Here is a 20,363-nt window from a genome sequence, read left to right as displayed (position 1 = left end):
AATAATGGCAATCCTACATATACATACACCTGCATGTTTAAATGATGTGCATTATTTAATGCCTGCGAAATCACCCGCCCCTGGAATAAATCCATGGCTCATTCTGAATATTAAAAGGATGACAGTAGAGCCAAAGAAATCCACTAACAGCTCTATTTAAAACAACGCCCTGCCAGCTCAGTAAAAACAGCAGAGAGAAAAACAAGAATTGGCAATCAATAGATATGATGGATAAAAGCAGGGAGCCTGAAAACAACACCACTCCAGGTTTCAAAGACAGGAGCAACCAGAAACAACAATAAAGGCAAAATTGAAGACTTTATCAGATCAAACGAAAACTGCTGCCAGCATAATTTAGTTTGTCAATACAGCCAAAAGCAGAACTGGGTCGAACTGAATTTTAAGAGCACAGGAAAACTTTGTTAAAGTTCACCATTCAAGTCATATCACAAAAGGTGTGCTCAGGTTTTTTTTTTTTCTTTTCGGCTTCCTCCACCTGAGAGAGGCGATAAATCTTGAGTTTTTGTACTCAGCTGAGGCAATGACTGGGCCAGAGGTCAAACCAGTAAGACAGATGAAAACAAGAGATTGTCTGGGGGCCCATTAAAAGAAAATTGCTGAGGAGGGACAGAGACATTCACGTCCTGCCTTTGTGGGAGCAATGGGAGTGTGTGTTTAGAAGAGTACAGTGTGTGCGGGAGGGTGAGCGGTACCAGTATATTGTAAGTGATCTGACAGCGTCTGTATATCAAGGCAGAAATACTGATATACTGTAGTCATCCAAGTTCCAGCAACATCCGTTTGAGGTCTGACAGTCATACAAACATTTTCTGTAACATTCCTTTCTTAGATGCTAAGGTCTGTTTCGGGGAGGAAAACAGCTGCCACATGTTTTGTTTTCTCCACATTTTTCATCATTTCTCGTCCCTCTCTGCACATTCCTTGTTCTTTGTCATTGCTGTGCTCTCCTAGCCGCAGAATGAATGTGCGCTGTGACAAAGCTGTGTGGAGAATGTGGTTCAGCTGAATTCTTATGTTAGCACACAGCTATTGTTGTCTCAAAAAAAAAAAAAAAAAAAGCCTTCCTGGAAAACCCAGCAAGTGGCTGTCTCCACATGCACATAGTTAAGCAGAAAAAAAAAAAAACATTTAAAAAAACACCTCCCTCTTTATTGATCCTGTACTTCTGAGGTGTGTTTTTTAATCACTTATGGACTTGTATGATTTCTGGGGGCAAAGTCACTGCTTTTGAAAATGTTTTGACATCTCTCATGACACACAGGTCATGTTTTTGCTCTGCTGCACCTGTCATGTAAAACGCCATTAGGCCATCTGAGCCTCTTTCATTAATTCCCTGCTTGGAAGCATACGGCCAAATCACACTGAATACTAATTAATACTGCACTAGGAGGCGGTCATAGCACAGACATCAATTATTTGTCACTTAACCTGCAATTACTCATGGCGTGAAGGTGCACAGAGGTAGCTGAGTGAGAAAATCGAGATATTAGGAAATTGAAAACTGATTGAAAGTGCTGATCTACAGGTACCTGCCATCATCTTCTGGGCCTCATACGGTTCCATGTAGCCATCATTCTCGGTCGTCACTTTTTCCGTACTGGTCTGAGTGCCACCGGCCTGCTCAGCATCGAAAGGGTCCGCATAGTCTTCAAGGATAATGAGCTGCAGAGGATAAAAAAGCGCAGAAAGGTGAGATGGATGGGAGGAAAAAGTGAGATAGCAAGACAGGGGAATCATGTCGCTGCTGTCTTAAACACTACAACATGGGTTAGTTGTCTGGAGAGTTGCATGGCACGTACTGCCGCAGCCCAGGACATTACTAAGTGATATCCACCGAGGCAGGCCGGGAGATAAAGGGGGAAACACATATATAACACCCCACCTCTGTATGCCTCAGCACACCACCACAATGCCTCAGCTTTTAGCCTTACAGCACGCTCTGTGCTACTGCTGGTCTGCCTAATTATATGATAGCCCAGTGACAGGCCTACATTTCAAAAGCAGAGGAAAGAAGACCACAACTGCTCAACTTTCTTAAGAGAAACAATTTGGCAGATTTATGCCGAGCTGGCAGTGAGCCACGGCTAATTGCAGTCTTGCTCTTTTGCTCAGCATTTTGTGCAGTAGATGGCAATTAGGTGGATGTCCCGAGACCCAGAAATACAGCTAAACCCTTTAGGGAGCAGAGCAACAGTCCGCATTTATAGTGCCTTGCAAGGGGGACATTTGTTTCCTTGAGTTGTTTGCTTCATGTACCAGGACAGCGCTTGAAAAAATATAGATCATCCCACTGAAAGCAAATAAACTCTCATATGAGCCATCTGGACATTGGATCTAATGACGGGATGTGACTGCAGGGGCTTGGGCCAGCTGTTACAAAAGCTGACTTTTTCCCTGTTGAAGCTCCTGAAAGTCTAGTCCTGCCAATCAGTGGGCAGAGGAGAAGGGCATCACATGTTCTGTAACTTGGAAACATTTGAGGAAAGTGTTTCAAACGTATAAGGAAATGCTTAAGCATACACCTAGGGGAGCATGTAAACACGTACATGATTGGCACTGCACCCTGTGAGTCATGTGTAACAGGAAGGGATTTGGTCTCATTATAAACAAGCTCATCACTCATCTGGTGGATGGGGCCGGGCGGGGCAGGCTGGAGGTGGACCGAGCCTCATGCCCGCCTCGCTGTGCCTCCACCTAGCCAGCTTTCCTGAGAACAACCACTGTCCATCTCTGCCACAGAGAGAGAGCACGCTTCCCAGAAGCTAACTCCATGAGCAGGCCACCCGTGAGAGTGCCACAGACGCACACTCACACGCACACGCACACACACACACACACACACACACACACACACACACACACACACACACACACACACACACACACACACACACCAAGCCTCAGGGAAGCAAGCAAAATGTGCAGATATACTATTCAAATTGTGGTATTTCTCTTGGGCTGGGAAAGCACCGAGATTTTTAACGCTCTGATCGAGGTCAAGTGTCATTAACAGTGTCAGAAATAAAACAACATAAGGATTAGAAAAATGAAAAGTTTGTGTGTTAAATGCTAGAAAGTTCACAAGGGATCATTTGTAAGCTGCTTACTGACAGAGAAATGCTGCAGGTATATTCCTGCATAGATCCTCTCCACTACACATGGATTAGGCAATAATGGCAACGGAAGTAGGTACCACGGATGTGTTTCATAGCAGCTACTGTGTTAAATCCGCCTTCTTCAATATTCCATTCCATCTGTTTTGGGAAAAATAACTAGGACTTTTTTTCTACCACAGAATAATTATGGGTTCCTCGAATGTTTTGCTTCTGTGAATTCAAGCAGGGGGAAAAATCCAATACAAACACTGTCCTGGGTTGTTTTTGTGCCACACAAATTTCACTCACAGGTTTATAATAACAATTCAGACGAGCAAAATCTTTGCAGGCCTGGAAAGCCCAAAACTCGGCAAATTATGCATTACAGCCACAGTGTCATTACCATCTCACACCTTGTTGCATAGAAACTCAGCCATCAGTAATCGTAGCGTGTGGCAAACTCACCTCAGGAACAGTCATTGTAAACAAAGCCCAAACCTAAGAATAAATAATCCACACTGAAAAAACAAATGAATCACCTAAACGGGAGGGATGAAGGCCAGTGCCCATTTGACTGCGGTCCACATGCTGTAGCAGAGTGGCTCGAGGTTTGAGACCATAGGCCACAAATGTGATAAAGCACTCTGCTGCATCTTACATTCTCTTCAGCAGCTTTAGATGATAGAAGTAGTTAATGTATCTGCCCACAGTCAGGTTTTAGCAGAGCTCACACCTTAAATGTATTACACGTTACCATTTCATGCACCTTCACTAGCCAAAGGATGTTTGGGCATGTTTCGGGAAATAATGGCAATCACTTATTGAGTTATGTGTGGAACCACTCCAAATACACGACATCATCTTTTGCCTTTCCTGTTGACATAATTTAGGACAAATAAAGGGCGGGGTATGCAATGAAAACTTCTGATAGCATCAGACAGAGTGATGCCATGGGATTAAATGCAATCACTGACTAAAAAACAAACAAAAAAAAAAGCTTGGATTCAGGACCCAAACATTACACTCTGCTTGGTCTTACTTTGGGCCTGATATGCAACAGCCTTGCTGTCCACTAGTGGTTAATATTTATGGCTTGGGAATTTTGGTATGGTAATGTCTGAAGTAATATGTTACTGGAGGGCAGAGAAAGAAAAGCATTTCACATGAACTCTAATGTATGTGCCTTTTTGCTTCCCCAAACAATCAAAATCAGACTAAATCAAAGTCTAATGGGCCTGCTGGTACCCTGACAGCAAAACAGGAATCGGCAATCAGTCACGAGTGGCTTTTGGTTCTTCTGCTCTTTAACATTCTGCAGAGGCTGAGCCAGTATTTGGATTACCCTTTTTCAGAATGTTAACTTCAAAATATTGTGTTTTGAAAAACATGTGAAGAGAAGATGGGATTATAGCACATTAGAAAGTATCTACAATTAAGATTACTCGCTTCAAATTCTGCCGGTCTGTTTTAAGGAATGCCTCGACAGCTGTTACCACTGTGAACATCTTAATTATGGCCCCCATGCTGAGATATGCTTAAATAAGGTTACAAAGGCTTGTCATCAAACAGCTAACACTATAAAAAAAAATGACATTTTACAGGCATGTGTTTTATTTAGCTCAGAGTCAGAGCAGTCAAAGCTCTTTTCAACACCTGGTTTATGTTCTTATTCCAGTCAGCAGGGACAGTCAAGTTCCCATCAAAAGCTAATTTAAGCCGATGACAAACCAAACCAGTTACCAGCCTGACTACGTTAGAATAACACTGAAATGAAAAGAAGTTGGTCATGGCAGAACAACGTGGTTAATGTGTTACAACATAGCACAGCATTATGGAAGCACTGTAGATGACTAATAGGAGTTGTTTGTTTAAGAAGTATCTTTTTATCAAGGGGGAATTTCTGAGCCGCATTGGTCAACATCAGCTCCACCCTGTGTTTCACATTCATGCCTTTACAAATCAGTAATGTATACATCTACGGTATTCTATTGTCACCCATTAGCAGGCAACAGTGTTATTAATTTTAGCCTACACATCTGGGGATTTGAACCATCGACTGCTTAGATCAACAGAATGCCTCCGTAAGGTGCCATCACCCAGCCACTGCAGCCAAGTTCGTGTTAGGGTGGAGGAGGTGGTTAATATTTTCAAATTGTTCCAATGTGTCCTTGCTGTCCCACTGCACTAATGACTCCTCGACAGCAGGAGGACCATGGGGTTGTGAGGAAAGGGGTGCTAGAGAGCGGCAGCATCGCCTGGGGACACACCATCTGCCTTGTGGCGTGCCAGGGTGTGTCAGGACTGCAGCCAAGCCACACTTGTCATGAAAGCAAAATTCCCTCTCAGCACAAGCCTGCAGTGCCTCAATATATCAGGTCCTTGCTAAGCTGCACTGTAAGCCTTTGCGAACTTCACATCAGGCTTAGGCCATGTCCCCATGGTAGCTGGGTCCTTTACTGGTTTGCAGCACAGAGAGAGAACTCACTCAATTACTTTCATTCCACAGCTCAGATCCCAGGTTGGCCATGTCTTACACCTGCCAGAGGTCTGGCAGCTCGCAACAGACTTCTTGAAATGCACTGCGGCTCTCAGGCGATGAAGCTGACTTCAAATCAGTGGGAACAGAAGGGGAACATTAGCGAAGGAGGGAGACTATAACAGGCACCTGCCACTTTGGCTCAATGTTCGACGATGCTAGAGGTTGTAGGATTACATTTCGACTGGGCTCAGGGCTTCCATTAGATGTGAGAAAATATGGGCTACAATTCTCCTCCTGCAGTCTTAATGGAAAGAGAATGTGTTCGGCGGGATCATCAGATAATCAGGAGCAAAAGAATAAAAATTTCAGAGACTGCATTAGTTGAAATTCGAGCACGGCTTTAAATTTGATTGTAAAATTAGGAAATGGGCCATTGCATTTCTCTTTTTCGACTTCAGAGCAATCTACATGTCCAGGGTTGGCATTTAAGAGCCATAAACAACCAGAAGCAAATGCAATATAACAGGAGACCAATGACTGAACCAGGCAATAACCAGACAAACACCTTTAGACATATAGTACACAGATGAAAACGCAAAACAAATCGTGCTGAATGAGTGCAGACAGGAATATGATATTAATGTCATGGCTGGTCCAGGAAGGATTGAATGCGTCAAGGTTGAAGCCCCCCTGGGTCTGCCAGAAAAGTCAGCAGGCTGTAGAATGAGGGAGGAGGGGGAAAAAAAAGAAAGAGGACTGACGTGTGTGATTTATGTCTCACGCCACAAGGGATTTCAGCCACTGATAACCTAATACAACTCAGTGCTTAGCAGCTCAATTGCATTAAGGCATTTCAAAAAGCTTTTTTGCTGCTATTGCTCTTTTGTTCTTCAGTATAACAAAAAAGAAATCACGCCACTATTGTCAGGACAGAAAGCCACTAAAGAAGAGAGGAGGGGAGAGGAGAGAAAGACGAGGGGACACCATTTTCAAAAAATCTTTCTACATAAGAGAGCTGCCATGCATAAAGCATGTTTACTCCTGATGGATGGAAAAATGTTCAAATGTTCATGTAAAAGCCAAACTCAGCAAACTGAGCATCACTGAAGTGCCTCTGCCGATAGCTCCTGCACCTTATCTTTGTCTACAAACACAGGATGAATGCCGCGTGTGCAGTGCGCAGTAACTTGGCCAAAGTTTTCTAGAAAGAACATACTGGCAAGAAACACTCCCGCAAGGCAATTTATTTAAGCTAAAATGATCACAGCTTGTCTGTTGACATAATGCAGTTACTATCAATAAGATACTTACGTGTCTCTAAGAAGCAAGTACCAATCTGGTTACAATTCATTGAAGGTCCCTGGCGAAGGCAGAGCCCCACTGGGTTCTACGGTATATCTCCCAAACAGATTAGACAGATGGAAAACTGGCTTCGCCTCTAAAGGAGCGTCAGTGCAGGAGAGCATTTCCCACCATACAGACCTGAAATTAATGAAACTTCATTGAAATGTTCCCCAAGAAACATGGCTGCTGCTTGAGGTTCTCCCTCGCTGTGAGCTTGGAAGAGTAATGTGCCTCCACTAACGGCCTACTTAACAGTCTGCAAAGGTAGCTAATCAAATTATAATGTTTACTATAAAAACAACAAACCTTTTCACAATCAGTCACAAGCTGCAGTCCATGCATCAATCAAGAGCACTTCACCTGAGCTCAACAAATGTTCTATTTATTTCCAGGTATATTCTTTTTTCTTTAATCTAATTGGAGAATCAAAAGGAGTGATACAGTGTTAGTAATCACGCTCATATTTGAGAATTTACAAAAACAAACAGTCACTTCGAACACAACCAGATTAAAGCCCACACATCCTCATGACATGTATGTCCTGATGATTAGTTAAAAAACAGACACCAGCAAATGGAAAAACGTACTCTCTACTGTTCCTTTCCAACCACTCAGTCTCAAAGAGCCTTTTCTCTATCATAACCATTAGCAAGCTCAGGATTTAAGGAGTTTATGTGTGACAGATACTTGACTGTATATGTTTGGAGGATTAGATTTAGCATTGCCCTTTGCACATCAATGTGCTCAGCCATCAGCTTCACATGTGTCTCCTTCAGCGACATCTGCGCTGTTCAAAGAACAGCTCAGTTCTGGCTGCCGACTTATTTATTACACACACCCCCCCTTTAACATTCAGACCACATTAAATGTTGGTTCTTCAGATCTCTGCACTCTTACCCATGTGGGGCGACTTTCGCACGGCAGCCGGGCTGAAGCCGGTTCTTTAGATTTAGCCTGTTGTTGATCATGGTTTGCGTGGGAATGCTTCCAGATGCAGCAACAGACACACTGATACCAAGCACCACACTTCAGTGGGATAAACATCAGCAATGCATATAGCGGTTGAGTCAGATCAGCATTAAATGGAAAGGGGCATAAAACACATATTGTACACCTGGATAGTCTGCAGGTCACCACTGTGATAATGGGTTACTGTGCATTATGAGGCTTTTATGGCACCTACATTCCAGTATACTGTGGGTAATAGCTATACATTTCACTGATGAGTTATAATCTATTGTACACACACATACACACACAGAAAGTGCATACATGCACATGTTGCTGGCATCAAATTCAGCCTAAGCATATGTTTACAAAAATCAATGGATATAATGACAAAAACTTTAAATGTACTGTCTTTGTACTGTTTTCATGTCAAAAAGGATTCGCAAATTATCACATTCTGTTCTATTTAGGTTTTCATGCATCCTACATTTTTTGAAACGTGGATTGTACGTGAGCTGCATAGACATAGGAAAAGGAGTGAATCAGGCCTCAATCAATGCTGAATTCATTATGAGTGCTTATTCAAATCAGACTTTCCAAAGACATTCAGTCTTAATCACAAAGAACTCCTAGAAGTTTCCCTTACAGTTTAAAAATCCTTAGACTTGCAAAAAATTAAAAATAGGATCATCTCCCTGCCATTTTAACATTTTAACGTGACAGCTGTCTTTCTTACAGCATCAAATCTTTGGATCTTACAAAAACCAGGGAGGTCTTCATATCAGTGCAAATAAACACCTACAACTGACTAAACATCCGTCACATAGTCATGACAGTATCACATTAACAGAGGAGACCTGTGGCTGCAAATAGAATATCATATTTATCTCTTTTGCTACTAAAGCTCCATCAGAATATTTTTCCCCCTCCAGGAAAACTACCTGTGTCTACCAAAGTACTCTCAATATCGCCAAGCAGCATTCTGTCCAGAGACAGCTGGACTCACCAGCATCAGATCTTCTGCCTTTTCTACAGTTAAACAGAGTCCTATCACATCATTTCTGGAGTTATTTATTATTGCATTCATAGTGCAGAGGCCTTGTGTGGATGTTGTAATTTGTCCCGAAGCCCCTTCAAAAGCCATTAAGAGTACATTTTAGCATCCCAGAACGCCCCCATACCCACCCATAGCCCTCAAACACATATTAATAATGTTATCAACATACTCTATGCTCAGTTTTAACACACAACAACCCAATCCACAAGTTACTTAGAAAGAACAGAATCACTCTAATAATTTCAACAGTTTCTCTTAAAATGTTAATGTCTGTTTGCTACTGATTGGTGTCCACAAAATGCAGTTGCTCTATTTTTGCTTTTATGCACATTAAACAGATGCTCGTTTTGAACAAATCAGTTTTGGCTACTCACGTGAATAACTGTGCAGACCACCTTTCTGCCAGGATTTCTTTTGCTGGAGGTTTACCTGGAAGGCCATATGAGCTGCTAAATGATCTACACATGCCACCTCTATAAAGTAAGCAGATATGTGTCATTTGGAAACCTCAAACAAACAGGCAAAACTACACTGGGAGAAATCTAGATTCCCGCTATTCATCCGGTCCACCACAATTTTAAACAGCTAAATGTAAAGCCTTACTGTTCAATAAATTCTACTCTGGCTGCCCTCATTTGCTGATGAACGACTGCATCCTCCTTTAGCACCCAAGGCGGTGAACTACAAAAAGCAACCAACTTGTCCCTAAGGACCTCCTTCATTGAAACACACTCCACACAGCCACTTACGGCCTCCGGTGGAGAGAGGGGAGGAGGCCGTGGGTAGCAACCTATGAAGGTGCTCTTAATATGCGACAGATATTCAAGATTAAGTACTTGACGACACGCTTGGCAAAATCCAATTTCCTTCCTCTGCCCCCATCCCGCTGTGATAGATTTATTGGCAGTGTTTCTGCTACATACAGTTAGTGGTGCGGCACGAGAGTTGATAATAAGTCAGGTGCTACAAAGGAATGTTGGAATTTTATAAAATATGGTAATCCCAAGACCGCGTGAATGAGCGATTTGTCCTCAACATGGCCTACACCAATTTCCATCGTCACTACAGTTACAATTACTATGGAAACGATTTGTGTTTAAGGTGAGTGAATGAGGTAGTAGGTCGAAACAAGTTTTAAAAAAAAATGCTGACACAAACTGTATGCAATTCACACCCATGTGACGCTGCTGCCCCAACACACAGGCCAAAACACCATCATTTAACATGGCTCCAATAAGATAAAAACTGACACAATTAGGAAAGTAGAGCTTCATGAAACAGCATGAAGAAAGCCACTGGGATGGATGCTTTGATTTCGGAAGAAAGATTTCCAGAGAAAAACAAGCCACTACGGCTGTAAACAAAGCTACAGATTTTGATGTGAGGATGTCACATCAAATTGAGGCTGGAAGCTCTGTGGCCTCAGATAGCCTCTGTGTGGTCAGGATGCACTGAGGTCCCTGCACGTCGCCTACGCTGACAATAGAGCGAGCGCGGCGGGTGGAGTCCCATACCGCTGCCATTGCTACGTGGCTTCCCACCTCTTTCAGCAGGATAGCAAAAAGCTAGAGAGGCTATATTAGGAGGGGTGAGGGACAATCCCCAGTCTGCTGCAACAAAGAGCCCTCAGTGGAGCACACAACAGCCGTGCGCCATCACCATTTGTCACTATTTCCGACATCCAGATTGCTCTTGTTGAAACAGCCCAGAACGTTAACCGTGGTTACATTTTAGCAAGCAAGCAGCAACCAGAATACCCTGCCTACACAGAGGGGCGAGTGCAGACTTGTCAAGTTAAAAAGGGAATGTCACCAAGCTGTAAACACTTCCTGTCAGGAAGGGAGTGCTTCCTTAATCCTGGAGCAACCAAGCCATTCCTTATTTTCCACCAAACAACTGCAGATAGTGGCTGTCCTTCTCTGCCCACGTCCTTATCACAATAACAGCTTATTTTAACTGTGAAAAATACAGTCAAATGTGACCTCTTGAGTGTAAATCGTAGATTTGAGCAGTGTTACAACAGACTGAAATGTATTTGGAAGACTCATTCCTTCTCATTCACAGAAAGAAATGAAATGAAAGGCTGGAATCCCACTAAGAAGAAATGGAAGTGTGCAACTTCCCAGTGGGCACTCAGATCTAAGGGCAGCTCTGTTTGCGAGACGGAAGTCTGGCTACCTCCTACAGTGTGACACAAAAACAACAACCTGCATTCACACGCAGGAGATAAAAAGGCAAATCAGATCTCTATGATCTCTGCCTATACTGTATTTTGATGAAAAAATAATTATTTTATTACTGCTGAAATTTGCATAGTTTTTACTAAGGTAGGGCAGAGCTACTGATTTTGCAAATTTTTTGTCATGCAGATTCTCCCTTTGTGCCTTAGATAGCACGCAGGCTTAGGGCTCAATTTGTTTGCTTTTAATCGTTGTGTGACGATCTGCCTGCCCACCAGGATGTCCTCCTCTACACTCACACACTCACTCACACAAACACACACACACACACACACACACACACACACACACTGTCATTAAACAAAACAGAGCCATGTGTCTTACAGCTCCCCAGCGACCAGAGCTGCGGCACTAGTCTGCAGGCTAATTGTGACCTGGTGGAATCATGCGACTGATGTTCCGATGCAAAGCTAGAAAAAGCAAAGCGAGCAACAAACACAACAGACCCCATTGGGACTCTTTAAACTGGAAAGAAGGCTCCCAGATGGAGGGGGGAAAAAATAAGCAAACAATGGCTAAAGGCCATCATTTCCAAGACCTATAACTTTCAAGCACATGTGGCGGGACGGTTGTATATAAAACCTAACCATGACTAGCTATTACACTCAATGATGCTGGATTACAGCGCGCTCATGTAAATGTAATAGGATTTGTGGATTCACCAAAATGATATCTTGATGAAAAGCTGAACCTTTCCGTGCTCAATTGAATGTGCATTACATTATGGCTTCCAGCGTATCCTCCCCTACAGGATGACTTCATCCTGCCCCAGAGAGGCGGGGCTTCAACGTGTACGCTGTTAGGCTCTGTGCTCCTTCCTTCCTTTCAAAGTGCCCTTCCAGGATTCTTAATCAGGTCACAGGAATCCATTGTGGTGCTCTTTTTTCATGGACAGCCAAACATAAAAAAACACTCATCACAAAATATGGCATGAAAAGAACAATTTGTCGTATTCTGAGCAGTGGGTGATTAAAACTGAATCGTCTTGTAGGCTTGATCTTGCCGTGGCGACTTCGAGAAAATGCTTTAGTTGCACTTGAAATAGTTCCGGAAATGCATGGCATTCTTTGACACCTCAGTGACGAATGGGTCAAACTGGAAACAAAAATGTCACGATTGTGCCAGGCGCTTCATGCCAACAATATCACAGTCTAGACTTTGCTGTCATGAGTCAGAGTAGCCATAGCAACACACTGTCTTAGTTATCAGAGAAAATTTATCATAATGATCAAAATAATTATCTGCTTACTTACAGACGTGAGTCACAATCTGCCCACCACTGACGGTAACAAATTTGTCACTCCTGAGTGTGATTAACAAAAACAACAGCTGCAAAACCCAAGACAGTCACAACACAGCTTTCACACAATTCTGTTGATTATTTCAACCTGGGCATCTAGTCACAGCAGTGGAAAGTTACTTAAATTCATTAACGCTGAGGCTATATATTATTCCCATTATGTATTCATTCTGCTTGGAGGTGCAGAGGTGTAAAATAGTCTTAATTTTAAATCATCTGAGTAAGAAAACATCACATTTTATTCAACACTTTGACGTTTACCCAGCCAAAGAGCACACACAAACAGGTTTCTGTAACTGCAGAGCAACAAGGGCACTTCCTGCACCGCTCTGACATCCAGTCAGGCCTGCTATCAACCTCACCAGCCTCGTCTGATTCAGAAAGGTAGAGAACTGCACTTAAAGGGGGGCTATAACAAAACATGATGGGCTCTGATGTTTTCATCCATTTTCTGGCTCCCTGAAGAAAACCACTCTCACAGACCCAGGTGATATTGACGTTTGTGCTTGACATTTCTCCTATCACTGGCAGAGATGAGAGCATGAAAGGCCGGTGGGATGCATTTATAAAACTCCACTGAAGTCTGGAGTGCCAGGGCGAAAGGCCAAGCGAAGATATTCAGGTTGTGGGGAAATGAAGCTGAGTCGAGTTCAGCCATGCTCTACAGGCACTGTAATCCGCAGGCCAGTCAAACAAGCCTGATCTACCCACGCTGTGGCAGACTGTAGCTCAGAAGGTGTGTCTGGTGAAGAGGACGCAATTCAGCTCTTTCACATACTGCAGTGCACCATCTCAAGTTCAATTCGATCATTACACATCCAGACAGACTCAAAAGTATGCAAAGGACTAAAGGAATAGCCGACTTCTATTCTACGACAGGCTGTACGGAAGCATCACTGCCCTTGTCTGGACTGGCTTTCATTGAATTTGACATATTTCTTGCTACTGAATACAATGTCTGATCTTTACCCCACAGACAGCCAGCTGCATGTGACTTATGTTTTGAGTTTTCTAAAGCTGAAAACAATAAACATGATGATTATTTTAACACGCATGTTGGAGTTTGGTACAACAGTAAAGACAACACAGTTGCTATGGCTCTGCGGCTACTGAGAAATGTTGATCAGACTAAATAGGTCACACCTGTCCTGTCGTCTTTACTTCAGTATATTTTCTACTGCAATATTTTTTTTGTTTCCTGAGATATATACTCCTATTCTCCAATGTGAAAAAATACAGGAATAACCCTATTTGAAAAGTATGAATCATCCTAGAAGATTTTTGTAGTGGGTTTGACACTTTTAAATGAAGAGGGTTGCCAGTCAGAGCCACATCTGACAAACAGTAATCACAAAATAGAAGTAAAATAGTTCTGACAAACTATACAAAACAATCAAGCAAACAGCAAATGAAATAATATAGCAATGAAAATTACATCAGCAACAACCAGCACTGCAAACACAAATAGACAACAACTCAATTCAGTTTTCAACAGGTGCATTAAATCAAGTAAGCAAAGCAATATTGGTGCGAGTGTGTGCTTATGTTTTTACCACAAATTGGGCACAGTGATGCAGATTTTACAACGTGATCTGATGCAGAGTTTTAAACTGGTATATCTCTCCTCCACTGACCAAAAAACACTGGCAGCTCTGAGACCCACGAAGAGCCTGCAACGCCATGTGTGCAAGAATCCTCAAATCAGAGAATTAAATTATAATATCAGACAGACTTCGCTTGCACATTGGTCATGGAAAACAGTTGAAAGAAACAGCTGATATATGACATGTTAAAGTTAATTTGCCTGACCTGAAATCACACGTCCTGCGACATGTCTGCTGCACGTGTGCACATCACGATGTCGGTGCTTGAAGCAATATATTGTGAATGGAATCAATTCACATTAACTCATCAGTCGGTCGGATTTCCACAGCATTTCAAGAACAGGATGAAACAACCTCACAAATGCAACATTACATGCTTCATCATCTTTGCTACACATCCGTTTTCACCTGTGGGAGTGGTGACAAATTAAAAATGGCAGAAAATCTGTTGAAGCAGAAAAGAGCAGGGCCAGTTTTTCTCAAACCAAAACAATTCAGGAAAAGGACGATTTTGTCTCCACGGCTCAAAGTTGAGAAGTTATGAGTGAAAACAGAAAGTGGTTTATAAATGGCCCCATGGTAGCATCATTTGCACCAAAGCCTAATCACTTCTTCCTTGACCTGAGGCCTAATTTTTTTTTAAATATCCTGCTAACTAACCAACAAACACAGACCGTAAAGGACCAAAAACATAGCCTTTTTTGCGATAGATAACAATGCTTTCCATCTCCAGCATACTCAGTTGAAACGTTGAGCAAGATCTTAGAAGAAGTGCATGACGGAGACGTAGGGAAATAAGCACAGAGGAAATGTGTCGATCCAGATGCCTGGGCTTCTGATCCAACTGCAGGTTTCTATAGATAGATAAGCTGGCTCATAGGATCAATGAATCAAAGGGACCCCGAGCCACGAAGGGAGCCAAAGTTAGATTGGAACAGCAGTTTCCCAGGTGCTCAGACAGATACCGATGATGACGGGCTCCACTTCAGAAGGATTGCCGCAGCCTGTCGGCTCCGCACTACTGCTTTTGTTTACACATTTCGGAGTGGAGCCCGTCATCACTTTCGCGTGTCCTTGAGAGAAGTTCGGTTAGTGCTGAGTAGAGCGATGAGCTGGGAGATGAGGCCTTTAATTAGCTCCAAGGCAGGACAATAATTGATCACCTCCCTCAACTCACTCTACCATGAAAGGCTTGGCATCCTTAAACACAAAATGCATCGCAATGCCTTGAAAACTACGAGTCACCGTCTGCATCAAAGTATAGCTCCATATGAAGAATGCAACTCCAAATGCAGACACAAATCCTCTCAATAAACTGACACCTCTTGGATGATGATTAACACAACAAATCGCTGTGAGATAAAAATGAGACACCTATAAAATGTAGCAGATACATCATATTCTGCACAACACACAGTGCACCACTGCATGTTAAAACTTTTTTTAATCTCATCCGTTTCCCCACAGGAGCACGGTGAATAGAAACGGACTGGGGAAAATTCACTTGATGCTGCTATCGGCATTTCAGGCATTAGGTAAGCAGCGATATAATTAGCATTCGTGAGTCAAGTAATTAAAACATCAATGTAGCCAGGCAGCGCTGGTAAGACACTTGTGTGCTCTTTGCTCAGTCTCCAGCAGACCGCGTTTGGTCTGTGCAGTTAGAAAGAGTCCATTTACTATCACACTGATGCCTATGTATGCGTGAGCGTGTGTCTGTGTGCGAGCTACACGCCACAAATGCACTTTTTCTTTCTTAAACACTGTCCAGATGTCTCTCTCAGTTTAGGGAAAAAAAAATGTTTGAGAAAAGTAGCTCTAACACTGCCTCAACATGAAGCTTCACCACACAAGAACGCATTGTGAACTCCAAACACTTTCCACCTTTCAACACCAGCCTGAAGGGAGAGTGTCTGAAATAAACTGCTAACAGCGTGTCCTCCCACAGAGACTCGCGAAACAAGTGTCTATATAATGGAACAATCCTCCACTAACAGCACTTTCAAAATCACCTGGGGAGTCCATCTAAAGGGGATTTACAACAATTATCATGCCCAGTCACAGTTGGAAAGAAAATCCTCAGCTTCCATACAAACTTTAATTCTCACAAAAGTTTGAACATAAAGCCTCACAGCCCACAAAGCAACAGAGTAGTCGCTGAGGGGCATGGTGACTTTTTTGACTGCTAATTATTCAACCACTATTCAAAAAACTGCATACACAATGAGACATACTACACAAATACACAATTAGCATATGACACGTTTCCTTGACGGTATTCCTGCTGCACACTTCGGCAGGTGACTGACAGTAAGCCACGCAGTGAAAGCACTCAACAATGTAATAAGTGTAAAACCGAAAAACTTTTACAAAACCAAATTAAGGCTTACTGATTACTATGATGGATTATAAAGCGCAGGCAGTTTCCAAGTCTGTGAAATCCTTCTTTTATACTCGTCAAGATAGATAGCAACAAACTCTAAAGGTGACATATCCCACAGTTTGCTGAAGGTGTGGTGACTCCACCACCACAGGGTGAAGAGGAAGGACAACAACCCAATATTATCTGTTCCCCATCACACCTCCCTCTCCACAGCCTTTTCATTTGACCTGAAGCACCTGACAGGAAACCCTTAAACCCTCCTCCTGACATATTGCTTAAGCCCACCAGCTGTCAGTACTGACTTAGCTCATCCGTAGCATCATTCATACTGGTAAGTGTGAGGTATTTAACTCATACCATACAATCATCTGCCTGCCTGTTAAAGCCGTGTGTGCACATGAGGGGGGGAAAGAGGAGGGGCGGAGGCAAATGTATTCCTAACTGAGGGAGATCCAAATAGGCTTCAATTAACATATGACAACAATAATCTGTTTAATCAGCTTGAACAGCTGCAGTGGCTAGGTGAGAATTGTAGATTCTGGCTTCCTGCTTGTTTAACTGGTAACACATAGCTGTATGATCATTAACCTGAATACCAAGTTCATGAGGACTGCTGAAAACAGTGACTGACAGTTTGGGAAAAACAAACACTGCCACAGAAGATGGTTTTATGAGCGTCATGTGGTTCTCTGCCTTTGTGCTGGGGGCATATGGGAAATACAGATGACAGTCACAGTCATGTTTTGTGTGATCAGATCTGGGGCGAAAGGTAGACTCACACAACGCCCCTGTGACAGGTTGCAGACACTACGGAATATAAATAAAAGTGGTGAACCAGAACCAACTGCGAACTCGCCCCATGTCACAAAGACAGGTGCGAAAGCAAACACCGGAGGAGGAGGAGGAGGAAGTAACGTGAGGGTGAAATCGAGATGACCGCCAGAAATTTTCAGAACGCAGTTGCGATTGAGATGTGACCTGAGGAGGAAACAGTGGTGCACAGTGTGTATTTTCACAGGGCCGTGCTTTCTCCTCCGTACATGCAGACACTGAAACATTCCTCAGCGGGATCACACTCATCATACGGCGTGCCCTTAACCTCACCGACACTGAACATCTCAGGTTTCTCCAGAAGAACCCAGTGTGTGTGTGTGTGTGTGTGTGTGTGAATTCCTGGGAAGCCTGACATGACAGTGGAGCACCCAAGGCGCAGCCTGCCTGCATTCTGTCCGTTTGTCTGTCTCCACATTCACTTTGTGCTGACAAGTGTGCAACAAGGTCCATGCATTAGCCACAATCTCAAAGGTAAAAAAAAAACAAAAAGGCGCCAGGCTTGTGGAGTACTCAGAGAACTGTGCCAGGAGAAGCCCAAATTAGAGCCATACATCCATAAACGCATCACAAGTAATTTCCTCCCTAGGCAGCAGGCATCACTGCAAAAAGAACATTCACTAAATTGATCTGCCTAGTTAAAAAGGATTAGATTAAAGTTCAAGCAGAGGTACTGTGTGAGCAAGTCTACATCACGCTGCTGCCTGGGAATAAGCTGCAGATAGAGGTGGGACACACAGGACACACACTTCACCCAGCAGGGCGCAGTTTGTCTGCACCGCACAACAAGTCAACTGTCACAAAGTAAGCAAGAGAGCTCAGTTTGGAGCATGAAGGCAGACCTGCAGAGGCTGCTCCCTCCCCGCAGCGCAGGTTAGTGATTAGACGGAGGTGGATGTCGCAACTCGTGCGGACGGCCGTTGTGCGCTCATGATAACAAGTTCTGCCGGTTGTAACGAATCATTCCTTACAGGTGTAGGTCAAGTGCCTCATGGAGAGACCGTGTTTGAGTTTAAGAGATAATGTGCAAGTTTTCTGAGAAAGAATTACGTGTTTTCATTCTGTGGAAAACTTGGCTCAAAGATAACTGTTTAGCAATGAGAATAACCGCTTTATATTTCGTCGGGGTAGACGAATTCCCTCCCAAAAAAATCAGTCTAGAGGCCAGTGGGGAAGCAACAGAGCTGTTGCCCTTTACTCGAGCACAAATGTTGGGACGAAACTTCACCCACCTTCTCCTTGTTGTCGTGGTCCGAGGGAGGCGAGGTCGGAGACTTAACGCTCCCGACAGCAACAGCTTGGGTGACTGTGACTCCGCCGCCTGGAGCTGGGCTGCTCTTTTCGATTGTTTCCACCTTGATGAGTCGGTGTTTCGGTGACACATACTTGATATCCGGCGACCCCACAGTGTTCAAGCTCGAGCCGAATGAAATATTTCCACCCGGAGTGTAGGGGTCCTCGAAGTCCAGCTCCTTTTGTAGTTTGTAAGCAGCGAGGATGTCCGGCTGAGCCGGGCTCGGGAAGGTGGCCCCGGCGCTTGTTTGTTGGTAGCCAGGCGCACCGGGTACACCGGTGTGACAGTGCCTGTAGTCCGGCTTCGGAGGCGCCGGAGGGGGTGCTTTGGTAGTTTTGAATCCTAGGTGCTCCTTGAACCACTTGGCCATGCTGCCAGTGCATCGCTCTCAAGTCAATGAATGTAGTTTAGTCCCAGCTTTCCTGCCAGCGGAGCCCGAGTCTGTTCGTCAAAGTGGGATCCTCGGGTCACCCGCGGCCAGCCAACCGGTGCCGGAGCGTGTCGCCAGTCTCGTGCGACTCTGTCGGTCCGGAGAGGAGCGCGCGAGCAGAGGGGAGGGGGGAGCGCGGCCACAGGCACTTTCTGGTCTGCCCTGCCGCAACTCTGTCACTCGCCGCTCGGCTGCTCTCCACGTCAGGTTTCCAGACTACGCAACATGGGAGCGCTTGTGCAAGAGGAACACACGCCCCCCTCCCCCCTTCACAACCTGCCCTCCCTACCTGAGAACATTCACTGCCACCTACCGGACTCCTGAAACTCTAACGCTAACACCAGACGCCGCTGCTTGAGCGAGTCCCCGCTTTTTAATAAACCCACAAGCACCGAGCCCCGGTCTGATGAGGAATCCCCGGATGAGGACTTTTGGCGCTCACGTGCTGAATGATATGTGGGCTGTTAGGTGTGAGATGATGTTGCTGGAGGAAGAATAGTTTTGTCGTGACATCCTGTCATTTTTCAAGTTGCTGAGGCCACTTTTTTGAACCAGTTGCTTTGTGTGGTTAATGCTGCATTGAAATAGCAGTAAAATGATTCGGATTCACTAAAAAACGAGTAAAGTCATGAGAGTAACTCCTCACCAGGGTAAACTACATTATATTTCCAGAAATTTAGTATTTGAAAAGGAATAAAACATGCCCAAAATCCCTACAGGTCAACATTTTTTCCACCAATAGGACTCAAGGGTAAAGCGTCCTTGGTGCTCTCATGTCCAGATGGCCACTGCAGACTGTTTTGATTGCAAATTGCATTTCAAATGACCAGTGGACAGGGATGCTGGAGTCTATATTAACACTGGGCTCTGTTCTAGCAAAGATCATTACAGCAGTCCATGAGCAGAGGAGGTGAAATGTTCAAAGCACATTACAAACATTTCTCTCAGAGGTGTCTTTCAATCTCTTTGACACAGAGGGTCATGGGTTCACATGCTAAACACTAATTACCCTTGCAATCAGAGGACAGATGAAAAAAAAATCCCATTTCCCCTCCCAGAGACATACTCCAGCAACAGTCTGCATTAACAGGAGTCATTGCTGCAGAGCGGTGGGTTTTTATGAAGCAATATTTCTTTTTAATAACACCACACACACAGCCTTGAGCAAGTCACAGTGTACAGATCAGAGTTTAACCCTGGCAGGCCCCTGGGAGAGACAACTCCATGCTCTGCAGATCAAAACAAAATCTATTATTTCTCTCCTGAAATCCTGCCATCGCTGCACTTTGGTGCGCGCAGAGAGAAATTTGACCAGTGCAATCTCTCTCCACTTTATT

General features: G+C 43.9%; 1 protein-coding gene across 2 annotated transcripts in view; it reads right to left on the bottom strand.

Moving 5' to 3' along the window:
- Positions 1 to 19,213, bottom strand: part of zgc:158464 (uncharacterized protein LOC791139 homolog) — a 97,933-nt gene extending 78,720 nt beyond the window's left edge. For both annotated transcript variants that reach the window (XM_041935719.1, XM_041935728.1), the window contains exons 1-2: positions 18,535 to 19,213; positions 1,551 to 1,683 (exon numbers count right to left, since the gene is read on the bottom strand). In XM_041935719.1, coding sequence (XP_041791653.1) covers positions 1,551 to 1,683; positions 18,535 to 18,966 — 565 coding nt within the window. In that variant the 5' untranslated portion in view covers positions 18,967 to 19,213. The remainder of the gene's footprint in view (positions 1 to 1,550; positions 1,684 to 18,534) is intronic.
- Between the last annotated feature and the right edge of the window lie 1,150 nt (positions 19,214 to 20,363).

Source organism: Chelmon rostratus, chromosome 1, assembly GCF_017976325.1.
Source record: "Chelmon rostratus isolate fCheRos1 chromosome 1, fCheRos1.pri, whole genome shotgun sequence".
NCBI classification, from domain to species: Eukaryota; Metazoa; Chordata; class Actinopteri; order Chaetodontiformes; family Chaetodontidae; genus Chelmon; species Chelmon rostratus.
Note: the sequence above shows the minus strand (reverse complement) of the source record. Positions and strands in the feature narration are given on the sequence as shown.